At 53.9% G+C, this 13,468-nt stretch overlaps 1 protein-coding gene across 1 annotated transcript in view; it reads right to left on the minus strand.

Annotated features, from left to right (window-relative positions):
• Positions 1-13,468, minus strand: part of LOC140385859 (chondroitin sulfate synthase 2-like) — a 91,288-nt gene that overhangs the window by 24,474 nt on the left and 53,346 nt on the right. The window contains exon 3 of the mRNA XM_072468456.1: positions 721-903. Within this exon, the coding sequence (XP_072324557.1) occupies positions 721-903 (183 nt within the window). The remainder of the gene's footprint in view (positions 1-720; positions 904-13,468) is intronic.

Consider the following 13,468-nt stretch of genomic DNA (forward strand, 5'->3'; position numbering starts at 1 on the left):
GCACTCCCTCAGTACTGACCCTCTGACAGTGCGACACTCCCTCAGTACTGACCCTCTGACAATGCGGCACTCCCTCAGTACTGACCCTCTGACAGTGCGGCACTCCCTCAGTACTGACCCTCTGACAGTGCGACACTCCCTCAGTACTGACCCTCTGACAGTGCAGCACTTCCTCAGTACTGACCCTCTGACAGTGCGGCACTCCCTCAGTACTGACCCTCGGACAGTGCGATGCTCCCTCAGTACTGACCCTCTGCTAGTGCGACACTCCCTCAGTACTGACCCTCTGACAGTGCAGCACTCCCTCAGTACTGACCCTCTGACAGTGCTGCACTCCCTCAGTACTGACCCTCTGACAGTGCGGCACTCCCTCAGTACTAACCCTCTGACAGTGCGACACTCCCTCAGTACTGACCCTCTGACAGTGCGGCACTCCCTCAGTACTGACCCTCGGACAGTGCGACGCTCCCTCAGTACTGACCCTCTGCTAGTGCGACACTCCCTCAGTACTGACCCTCTGACAGTGCAGCACTCCCTCAGTACTGACCCTCTGACAGTGCTGCACTCCCTCAGTACTGACCTTCTGACAGTGCGATAATGTGCTCATGTTTTTGAAATGGGTATTAAAGCCAACACCTTCTGACCCGACAGGACAGGGTGGGCGGCCGCTGTAAGAGAATTCAGTTTAATCCCGTCGCTGAGCCCCCTCGCAGACCACACCTGTAGCTGTCCAATCTCCTGGTAGGTTCTGTCAAGCTCCAACTCCGTGTATCGCTTGTGGAGCCGATACATCTGGACGGGATCCAGCACTGGGTGGACAGTCACAGCATTCCGGAACTCTGGACCGTCTTCCTTTTCCAGCTCCACATTCTTCAGCAGCTGGAAATATCGATAGTGCAGACCCTGAGGAGAGATGGGAAGACATGAATGATCATCCCAGCACACGCTACCCATTCCCACACTGTCCTCATCCCACATCCAAACCTACCCATTCCCAATCCCACACTGTCCTCATCCCACATCCAAACCTCCCCATTCCCAATCCCACACTGTCCTCATCCCACATCCAAACCTCCCCATTCCCAATCCCACACTGTCCTCATCCCACATCCAAACCTCCCCATTCCCAATCCCACACTGTCCTCATCCCACATCCAAACCTCCCCATTCCCAATCCCACACTGTCCTCATCCCACATCCAAACCTACCCATTCCCAATCCCACACTGTCCTCATCCCACATCCAAACCTCCACATTCCCAATCCCACACTGTCCTCATCCCACATCCAAACCTCCCCATTCCCAATCCCCCACTGTCCTCATCCCACATCCAAACTTCCTCATTCCCAATCCCACACTGTCCTCATCCCACATCCAAACCTCCCCATTCCCAATCCCACACTGTCCTCATCCCACATCCAAACCTCCCCATTCCCAATCCCACACTGTCCTCATCCCACATCCAAACCTCCCCATTCCCAATCCCACACTGTCCTCATCCCACATCCAAACCTCCACATTCCCAATCCCACACTGTCCTCATCCCACATCCAAACCTCCCCATTCCCAATCCCCCACTGTCCTCATCCCACATCCAAACCTCCCCATTCCCAATCCCACACTGTCCTCATCCCACATCCAAATCTCCCCATTCCCAATCCCACACTGTCCTCATCCCACATCCAAACCTCCCCATTCCCAATCCCACACTGTCCTCATCCCACATCCAAACCTCCAGCTCCCTAGCCCCGTGCTTCACAGCAGGGAAAAATCTCTCTCAAATTAATGTGCAGACTGGCGGGGGGGGGGGGGGGGGGGAGGGGAGGTAAACCCTGCCGGCTTGTGGGGGGGGGGGGTCAGAATGTTCCATCCCGGGAACACCGGTTTATATTACTTTCTGCTTCTGGGAGCCAGTGAGGCCCGAGGACAATCGCATCGAAACACCAATCACATCGAGCACCAATCACATCGAAACACCAACCACATCGAAACACCAACCACATCGAAACACCAACCACATCGAAACACCAACCACATCGAACACCAATCACATCGAAACACCAACCACATCGAATCACCAACCACATCGAAACACCAATCACATCGAACACCAATCACATCGAAACACCAATCACATCGAAACACCAATCACATCGAAACACCAATCACATCGAACACAATCACATCGAAACACCAACCACATCGAAACACCAATCACATCGAACACCAATCACATCGAAACACCAACCACATCGAACACCAACCACATCGAACACAATCACATCGAAACACCAACCACATCGAAACACCAATCACATCGAACATCAATCACATCGAAACACCAATCACATCGAAACACCAATCACATCGAACACAATCACATCGAAACACCAATCACATCGAACACCAATCACATCAAAACACCAACCACATCGAAACACCAACCACATCGAAACACCAACCACATCGAAACACCAATCACATCGAAACACCAACCACATCGAAACACCAATCACATCGAAACACCAATCACATCGAAACACCAATCACATCGAACACAATCACATCGAACACCAATCACATCGAAACACCAACCACATCGAACACCAATCACATCGAACACCAATCACATCGAAACACCAACCACATCGAAACACCAATCACATCGAAACACCAACCACATCGAAACACCAACCACATCGAAACACCAACACATCGAAACACCAACCACATCGAAACACCAACCACATCGAAACACCAATCACATCGAAACACCAATCACATCGAAACACCAACCACATCGAAACACCAATCACATCGAAACACCAACCACATCGAAACACCAATCACATCGAAACATCAATCACATCGAAACACCAATCACAATCCTTGTCAGCTGCTGAGCAAACTTGCCTGTCCTGTCAAACATCCCAAGACTGAAACGTGGGACCTGTTCAAGTCAGGAGGAGGGCCATTCAGCCCCTCGAGTCTGTTACACAGGAACAGGAGGAGCCCATTCAGCCCCTCAATCCTGTTACACAGGAACAGGAGGAGGGCCATTCAGCCTCTCCAGCCTGTTACACAGGAACAGGAGCCCATTCAGCCTCTCGATCCTGTTACACAGGAACAGGAGGAGCCCATTCAGCCCCTCGATCCTGTTACACAGGAACAGGAGGAGCCCATTCAGCCCCTCGATCCTGTTACGCAGGAACAGGAGGAGCCCATTCAGCCCCTCGATCCTGTTACGCAGGAACAGGAGGAGCCCATTCAGCCCCTCGAGCCTGTTACACAGGAACAGGAGGAGCCCATTCAGCCCCTCGATCCTGTTACGCAGGAACAGGAGGAGCCCATTCAGCCCCTCGAGTCTGTTACACAGGAACAGGAGGAGCCCATTCAGCCCCTCGAGCCTGTTACACAGGAACAGGAGGAGGCCCATTCAGCCCCTCAATCCTGTTACGCAGGAACAGGAGGAGCCCATTCAGCCCCTCGAGTCTGTTACACAGGAACAGGAGGAGCCCATTCAGCCCCTCAATCCTGTTACGCAGGAACAGGAGGAGCCCATTCAGCCCCTCGAGTCTGTTACACAGGAACAGGAGGAGCCCATTCAGCCCCTCTCCAGCCTGTTACACAGGAACAGGAGGAGGCCATTCAGCCCCTCTCCAGCCTGTTACACAGGAACAGGAGGAGGCCCATTCAGCCCCTCTCCAGCCTGTTACACAGGAACAGGAAGAGGCCATTCAGCCCCTCGATCCTGTTACGCAGGAACAGGAGGAGGTCTTGTCTTAGTTGCTGTTTTACAGATCTGATGATAAATATGTGGAATCTTCGCTCGATAAAGAAGTTCAGGGAATACAAAGAGCAGGAAGTTCGAGTAAACCTTTCAAAAACCTCTGGATAAACTCCAGCTGGAGGATTGTGTCCAATTCCAGGCTCCACAATTTGGGAAGGATGTCGAGGCCATGGAGAGGGGGCAGAGGGAGATTTACTGGAACATTCCCCAGGGATGAGGGACTTGTGAATGTGGAGAGACTGGAGATGTTGGGATTGTTCTCCTTGGAGCAGAGAGGGTTGGGGGGGGATTTAATCGGGGGTTTAAAATCAGGGAGATTGATCGGGTAAATAAAGCGAAGCTGTTTCCAGTGACAGGAGGTGGGGGGGGAGGGTAATCGGGGGGAGGGGGGGGAAATCGGTGGGGGGGCGATCGGTGGGGGGGTGATCTGGGGGGGCTGGGGGGGGGTGATCTGGGGGGGGGTGATTGGGAGGGGGTGATCGGGGAGGAGGGGAGATGTACCATCAATTACCACGAGACGAGAATGATGAGACAATCGAGGCTTTATTGCACAAGGTGTTGTGCCTCCTGCAGCTGGAACCAGAATGGGGGCAGCGCGGGAGAGCAGACACTTTTATACACCGCCTGGTGGGAGGAGCCAGCAGGCTGGGATTTACTGTTGTACCTTTAATACACAGGCAGTGCCGTAATACATGCAATATGTTACCAGTGGTGTTTACCACATTCACCCCCTGTTTAAAAAAAAAAAGAGTCCGGCGGGGGTGAAGGACAACATTACAGATTGAGTCTGTCGGGGGCTCTGACCCTCCGCTGCGATCGCCTCAGTCCCGGTGGTGATGTGGGCGACGGCCTGGTCATCGGCGGCTCCGGGAGCGTGTTGTCCTCATCTTCGTCACCCCTGAGTGGATCCAGTGGGAGGACGGATCCTGCTGGGGTGGGGGCTGCGGTGAGGTGCGCTGGAGCGAGGGTGGGTGGCACAGGGGTGAATGAGGCAACCGGGGCTGGGAGGAGCGGTGTCAGGTCAGGGGTCGTGGGTGGGGACCCAGCGGATGCCAGGTCCTGGAGGGACACTGTTTCCTGGCGCCCGGCAGGGTGTGCCACGTAGGGGCACAGCGGGTTGGCATGGAAGAGGTGGACTTTCTCGATCAAGGGATCCCATTTATGGGTCCGCACAGGCTTCCGGAGGAGGACAGGCCCAGGAACTGTCAGCCATGTTGGGAGCGAGACCCCGGAGGTGGACCTCCTGGGGAAGGCAAACACACGCTCGTGAGGGGTCTCATTGGTAGCGGTGCACAGGAGCGACCGGATGGAGTGGAGCGCGTCGGGGAGGACCTCCTGCCAGCGGGAGACCGGGAGATTCCTAGACCGAAGGGCCAGCAGGACGGCCTTCCAGACCGTCCCGTTCTCCCTCTCCACCTGCCCGTTTCCCCGGGGGTTGTAGCTGGTCGTCCTGCTCGAGGCGATGCCCTTGCCGAGCAGGAACTGACGCAGCTCATCGCTCATGAAGGAGGATCCCCGATCGCTGTGGATGTAGGTGGGGAAACCAAACAGAGTGAAGGTGCTGTGCAGGGATTGATGACCGTGGCAGAAGTCATGTCGGGGCAGGGGATGACGAAGGGGAACCGGGAGCACTCATCTATTACGTTGAGGAAGTACACATGGTCGGTGGAGGGGAGGGGCCCTTTGAAGTCCATGCTGAGGCGTTCAAAGGGGTGGGAGGCCTTCACCAGGTGCGCTCGATCTGGCCGGTAGACGTGCGGCTTGCACTCTGCGCAGACCTGGCAGTCTCAGTGACGGTCCTGACCTCCTCAATGGAGTAGGGCAGGTTGCGGGCCTTGACAAAATGGAAGAACCGGGTGACCCCCGGGTGGCAGAGGTCATAGTGGAGAGCCCGGAGTCGGTCCACAGGGGCTGTTTAGCATAGGGCTAAATCGCTGGCTTTGAAAGCAGACCAAGGCAGGCCAGCAGCACGGTTCAATTCCCGTTCCAGCCTCCCCGAACAGGCGCCGGAATGTGGTGACTAGGGGCTTTTCACAGTAACTTCATTTGAAGCCTACTTGTGACAATAAGCGATTTTCATTTCATTTCATTTCACTTGTGCGCTGGCACATGTACCGCGGGATAGGACATCAGGGGGCTCATTGAGCTTCCCCGGGCGATACAAGATCTCATAGTTATAGGTGGGGAGCTCGATCCTCCCCCTCAGAATCTTGTCATTTTTGATCTTGCCCCGCTGTGTATTATTGAACATGAAAGCAACCGACCGTTGGTCAGTGAGGAGAGTGAATCTCCTGCTGGCCAGGTAATGCCTCCAATGTCGCACAGCTTCCACTATGGCTTGGGCCTCCTTTTCGACAGAGGAGTGCCGAATTTCGGAGGCATGGAGGGTGCGGGAAAAGAATGCCACGGGCCTGCCCGCTTGGTTGAGGGTGGCGGCCAGAGCTACGTCCGATGCATCGCTCTCCACCTGAAAGGGGAGGGACTCGTCGACCGTGTGCATCGTGGCCTTGGCGATGTCCATCTTGATGTGGTTGAAGACCTGGCGGGCCTCAGCCGTCAGGGGGAAAACTGTGGACTTGATAAGTGGGCGGGCCTTGTCCGCATAATTAGGGACCCACTGGGTGTAATAGGAGAAGGACCCCAGGCATCGTTTCAGAGCCTGGGGCAGTGGGGGAGAGGGAGATCCAAGCGTGCGGTCGGGGTCAGGCCCTAGGACTCCATTTTCCACGACATAGCCAAGGATGGCTAAGCGGTTGGTGCGGAACACGCATTTCTCCTTATTGTAGGTGAGGTTAAGGAGTTTGGTGGTCTGGAGAAATGTTTGGAGGTTTGCGTCGTGGTCCTGCTGATCGTGGCCACAGATGGTGACATTGTCGAGGTACGGGAAGGTGGCCCGCAGTCCGTACTGGTCAACCATTCGGTCCATCTTCGCTGGAAGACCGAGACCCCGTTGGTGACGTCGAAGGGAACTCTGAGGAAATGATAGAGGCGGCTGCCTGCTTCGAAGGCAGTGTATTGGTGGTCCTCCGGGCGGATAGGGAGCTGGTGGGAGGCGGACTTCAAATCTACTGTGGAGAAGACTCGATACTGCGCAATCTGATTGACCATGTCAGATATGCGGGGGAGCGGGTACGCGTCGAGCTGCGTGTACCGGTTGATGGTCTGACTGTAGTCAGTTGCTGAACTCTACGCCCTGAACGGTGAGGGTCGCGACACAGTACCCCCGGATTTCAACGGAATGGGATACGGAGGCCAGGGAGATTTTCTGTGTGACGGGGAGTACCGGGAGGGAGCAGCGCCTTACCGTAGCGGGGTGGATGAAACTCTCTGCTCCCGGAGTCAAAGAGGCAGGTCGTCTCGTGCCCGTTGATCTTCACCGGCGTCGTAGCGGTCGCGGGGCCGAGGCTGATCCAGGGTGGTGGAGGCGAGCTGCGGAAGATGCTGGGAGGTCCCGGGCTGATCAGCGGTGGCGGAGGTATCAGCGGGCAGCGAACGGCCCGACGAGCAGGGGTCCTGAGGCGCGGTCCAAAATGGGGCCGAAGATGGCGGGGCCCACGGGCCGCACGTGGCTTGCGGTGGAGAAGAAGGCGGCGCCCGTGGGGGGGTGTAGCAATGCCGGGCCTGGAAACAGCGGCGACCGACCGGGCCTGGCAAACGGAGACGAAGTGGCCCTTCTCCCCGCACCCGTTGCAGGTCGCAGTCCTGATGTACTGTCCCTTTCAGTAGCGGCATCGCTTCTGTGTAGCTGGGCGCATCCCGGATAAGGGGAAAAACTTGAGGGCTCACCCGTGAGTAGAGGACTTGGAGCTTCTGTGGGTCCGAGAGTTCTTCAGTGGCTGCTCCGAGGTGGCCTTCGAAGCAGGCTAGCCAGTGCTCGAAGGTGGACGTGGCGTTAGCTGCGTGAGGCTCAGCTCCAGGCGATCAGGCTTGATGAAGATGTTCATCTTTTAAAATCTTGTGCAATAAATTGATGTTCCGTCAATGACCACGAGACGAGAATGGTGAAACCATCGAGGTTTTATTGCGCAATAAAGGGGGGTGATCGGGGAGGGGGGGGATCGGGTGGAGGGGTGATCGGGGGGGGGGGGGGTGGGAGGTGATCTGGGGAGGGGGGGGAAATCGGGGGGAGGGGTGATTGGGGGGAGAGGTGATCGGGGAAGGGGTGATCGGGGGGGGGAGGGGGGATCGGGGGGGGAGGGGGAGTCGGGGGAAGGGGTCATCGGGGGGGGGTTGTCGGGGGAAGGGGTCATCGGGTGGTGGATCGGGGAAGGGTGATCGGGGGAGGGGTGATCAGGGGGGGAGTCGGGGGGATCGGGATCGGGGGAGGGGTGATCGGGGGGGATCAGGGAGGGGGGATCGGGGGAGGGGTGATCGGAGGGGGGAGTCGGGAGGAGGGGTGATTGGGGGGGGGGGGTGATCGGGGGGGGGGCTAATTGGGGGGGGGTGGGGGGTGAGCAGTGGGACCGGGATTGAGGAGAATGGATGAAAGAGGCAGTGGGGGAGATGAGGATTTTTCCCCAGTCACTTGTTGTGATGGGGAAGGTGCTGCCTGAAAGGGCGGAGGAAGCAGATTCAACAGGAACTTTCCAAAGGGATTCGGATAAACAGATGAAGGGGGAGAAGGTTGGAAGGGGGAAAGGAAGTGGATACTCAAAGGATGGGAACAGAGACGATGGCTGTATGATGGTCCGTCTCCAAAGAGTCCAATCCAAACTGATTCCGACCTGAACCTGCGAGACCCGGACTGCGTGCAGATGTAACACTGACAGATTTCCGTCAGACTTTGAAAAGGTTCCACACCTGTGACTACAGTCCTGTAAACACTCGGGCTCTGCAACTGCAGAAACAAACGAGGTCATAACTTCGATTAATCACAGATTTCACGGGTCATTGTCCCAGTAAAATCAGGCTTTTCTTAATCCTCCAAATAGTGACAGACAGCAAACAGCAAACTCACTCAGTGATACGTCAACTTGGGTTGAGAACAATGAACAATCTGAGTCAGAATTTATACACACTCCAGAGCTGTGAGTGGGAAAGGATTTAGAAACACAGAAACATAGAAAATAGAAGCAGGCAGAGGCCACTCGGCCCTTCGAGCCTGTTCATTCTAATCCTGGCTGATCATCAAGTTCAATACCCTGATCCCACCTCCCCCCCATATCCCTCGATCCCTTTCGCCCCCAGAGCTGTATCGAATTCTTCTTGAAATTACACAACGTTTTGGCCTCAACTCCTTTCTGTGGGAGTGAATTCCACAGATTCACCGCTCCCTGGGTGAAGAAATTTCTCCTCACCTCAGTCCTAAAAGGTTTCCCCCTTATCCTCAAACTATGACCCCTCGTTCTGGACTCCCCCACCATCGGGAACGTTCTTTCTGAATCCACCCTGTCTAATCCTGTTAGAATTTTATAAGTTTCTATGTGATCCCCTCTCACTCTTCTAAACTCCAATCAATATAATCCTAACCGATTTAGTCTCTCCTCACATGACAGTCCCACCATCCCTGGAATCAGTCTGGTAAACCTTCGCTGCTCTCCCTCCATAGCAGGAACATCCTTTCTCAGATAAGGACACCAAAACTGCCCACAATACTCCAGGTGTGGCCTCACCAATGCCCGATACAATTGCAGTAAAACATCTCTATTCCTAGACTCAAATCCTCTCGCTATGAAGGCCAACATACCATTTGCCTTCTTTCCTGCCGGCTGTACCCACGTGCTTACTTTCAGCGACTGATGCACGAGGACACCAAGGTCTCGCTGAGTATCCACCTCTCTCAGTTTACACCCATTCAAATAATAATCTGCCTTCCTATTTTTGCTACAGAAGTGGATAAATTCACATTTATCCACATTATACTGCATCTGCCGTGTATGTGCCCACTCACTCAGCCTATCCAAATCCCACTGAAGCATCTCTGCATCCTCCTCACAGCTCACCCTCCCACCCAACTTTGTGTCATCCGCAGATTTGGAGATAAGACCTTTAGTTTCCTCGTCCAGATCATTAATATATAATGTGAACAGTTGGGGTCCCAGCACAGATCCCTGCGATACCCCACTAGTCACTGTCTGCCAATCAGAAAAATACCCATTTATTCCAACGTTTTGCTTCCTGTCTGCTAACCAGCTTTTTATCCATCGCAAGGCACTACCCACAATCCCATGCTCTTTAACTTTACATATTAATCTGCTATGTGATACCTTGTCGAAAGCCTTCTGAAAGTCTAAACAAACCACATCCACTGGTTCTCCCTGGTCAACTCTACTAGTTACATCTTCAAAGAATTCTAGTAGATTTGTCAAGCTTGATTTCCCTTTGTAAATCCACGCTGACTCTGTCTGATTACACCACTGCTTCCCAAATGCTGTGCTATGAAAGCCTTGATAATGGACTCCAGCAACTTCCCGACTACCGACGTTAGGCTCACTGGTCTATAGTTCCCTGTTCTCTCTCTAACTCCCTTTTTGAATAGCGGGGTTACATTCTCTACTCTCCAATCTGTAGGAACCAATCCAGAGTCCAAAGAATTTTGGAAATGACCACCAATGAATCTACTATTTCTAGGGCCACTTCCTTAAGTACTCTGGGATGAAGATTATCCGGCCCTGGAGATTTATCCACCTTCAATCCCATTAATGTCCCCAAAGCCATTTCTTTACTAATACTGATTTCCTTCAGCTCCTCACTGAAGCTTGTGTTTCTCAGAACCTCCGGTACATTATTCATGTTTTCCTTTGTGAAGACAGAAGCAAAATATGAATTTAGTTCCTCAGCCATTTCTTTGTTCCCTGTTATGAATTTCCCCGTTTCTGACTGTAAGGGGCCTACATTAATTTTTATTAATCTTTTTCCTATAGAAACCTATAGAAACCTTGAGTCAGTTTTTATGTTCCCCGCTAGTTTACTTTCGAATTGTATTTTCCCTTCTTAACCCATTCCTTGGTCCGCCTTTGCTGAATTTAAACTGTTCCCAATCCTCAGCTCTATTGCTTTTTCTTGCTAATTTGTATGCCTCTTCTTTGAATCTAATACTATCTCCAATTTCCCTTGTAAGCCATGGTTTGGCCACAGTTCCCTTTCTGCTCTTGTGCCAAATAGGAATGAATTGGAGCAGGAAAACAAGCAGTTACTCACCAGGTTTTAAACCTTTTAATCGCTTTCTGAGAGGCTGGGAAGAGCATGAACTGGGAGCATTGTTTAAAATACTGCCAGGATACTGTCAAAGGGCGGTGGTTAGATCCTCTCTTGTAGGAGATGGTCATTGCCGGGCACTTGTGTGGCGCGAATGTAACTTGCCACTTGTCAGCCCCGAGCCTGGATATTGTCCGGGTCTTGCTGCATTTGGACAGGGACTGCTTCATTATCTGAGGAGTCGCGAATGGTGCTGAACATTTTGCAGTCACCCGCAAACATCCCCACTTCTGACCTTATGATGGAAGGAAGGTCATTGATGAAGCAGCTGAAAATGGTTGGGCCGAGGACACGACCCTGAGGAACTCCTGCAGTGATGTCCTGGAGCTGAGATCATTGACCTCCAACCACTACGACCAAAGTTTTACCCTGATTCCTATTGACTCCAATTGTGCTCCTTGATGCCACACTAGATCAAATGCAGCCTTGATGTCAAGGGCAGCCACTGTCACCTGATTATTGGGTGGGTCAAATTAGTCACAGTGCAATAGAGGAGGAATTTCTGGAGTGTGTAGGGGATAGTTTTCTGGACCAATTTATTGAGGAACCAACAAGGGAACAGACCATCTCTGACTGGGTATTGTACAATGAGAAAGGATTAGTCGGCAATCTAGTTGTGAGAGAACCCTTGGGGATGAGTGACCATAATATGGTAGAATTATTTATCACAGTGAATAGTGAGGTAGTTGATTCTGAGACCAGGGTCCTGAACCTCAATAAAGGTAACTATGATGGTCTGAGGCATGAGCTGGCTGTGACGGACTGGGAAACATTACTGAAAGGAAGGACAGCGGACAGGCAATTGCAGCATTCAAGGAACGAATAGGTGAACTCCAAAGGTTGTCACTTGCCACTTGTCAGCCCCGAGCCTGGATATTGTCCGGGTCTTGCTGCATTGGGACAGGGACTGCTTCATTATCTGAGGAGTCGCGAATGGTGCTGAACATTGTGCAGTCACCCGCAAACATCCCCACTTCTGACCTTATGACGGGAGGGAGGTCATTGATGAAGCAGCGGAAGATGGTTGGGGCCGATGACACGACCCTGAGGAACTCCTGCAGTGATCGCCACACAAGTGCCAGGCAATGACTATCGCCTACAAGAGAGGATCTAACCACCGCCCTTTGACAGTATCCTGGCAGTATTTTAAAGAATGCTCCCAGTTCGTGCTCTTCCCAGCCTCTCAGAAAGAGATGAAAAGGTTTAAGACCTGGTGAGTAACTGCTTGTTTTCCTACTCCAGAAGCCTTCCACAAACCCGAGTGCTGTCTGCCTCCTCACGAGGAGAGCCTTAACAGAACTGCCTTGGAGGTTTCAGATATCATCTGGCCAAATGAGAGAGAGAGCAAGAGGGAGAGAGATAGAGAGCGAAATGGAGAGAGAGAGAAAATGAAATGAAATGAAATGAAAACCGCTTATTGTCACAAGTAGGCTTCAATTAAGTTACTGTGAAAAGCCCCTAGTCGCCACATTCCAGCGCCTGTTCGGGGAGGCTGGTACGGGAATTGAACCGTGCTGCTGGCCTGCCTTGCTCTGCATTCAAGGCCAGCGATTTAGCCCTGTGCTAAACAGCCCCTATTCAGTTAGAGATAGAGAGAGAGCGAGAGAGTGAGAGAGAGTGGGATAGAGAGAGAGATAGAGAGTGAGAGAGAGTGAGTGAGATAGAGAGAGATAGAGAGAGAGATAGAGAGAGATAGAGAGAGAGAGCGAGAGAGAGAGAAAGAGCGAGAGAGCGAGAGAGAGTGGGATAGAGAGAGATAGAGATATGGGGCGAGATTCTCCGACCCCTCGCCGGGTCGGAGAATCGGCAGGGGCTGGCGGAAATCCCGGCACCGGATATTCGGCAGGGGCGGGAATCGCGCCGCGCCGGTTGGCGGCCCCCCCCCCCGGCGATTCTCCGGCCCGGATGGGCCGACGTCCCGCTGCTGGAATGCCTGTCCCGCCGGCATGGATTAAACCACCTCTCTTACTGGCGGGACAAGGTGGCGCGGGCGGGCTCCGGGGTCCTGGGGGGGGGCGCGGGGCGATCTGGCCCCGGGGGGTGCCCCCACAGTGGCCTGGCCCGCGATCGAGGCCCACTGATCCGCGGGCGGGCCTGTGCCGTGGGGGCACTCTTTTCCTTCCGCCTCCACCACGGTCTCCACCATGGCGGAGGCGGAAGAGACTCCCTCCACTGCGCATGCGCGGGAATGCCGTGAGCGGCCGCTGACGATCCCGCGCATGCGCCGCCCGGAGATGTCATTTCCGCGCCAGCTGGCGTGGCACCAAAGGCCTTTTCCGCCAGCTGGCGGGGCGGAAATCAGTCCGGCGCCGACCTAGCCCCTCAAGGTGAGGGCTCGGCCGCTCAAGATGCGGAGAATTCCGCACCTTTGGGGCGGCGCGATGCCGGACTTATTCGCACCGTTTTTGGCGCCGGTCGGCGGACATCGCGCCGATTGCGGAGAATTTCGCCCATAGAGAGAGTGAGAGGGAGTGAGGTAGA

The sequence above is a fragment of the Scyliorhinus torazame genome, chromosome 2 (genome assembly GCF_047496885.1).
Source record: "Scyliorhinus torazame isolate Kashiwa2021f chromosome 2, sScyTor2.1, whole genome shotgun sequence".
In the NCBI taxonomy this organism is placed as follows: Eukaryota; Metazoa; Chordata; class Chondrichthyes; order Carcharhiniformes; family Scyliorhinidae; genus Scyliorhinus; species Scyliorhinus torazame.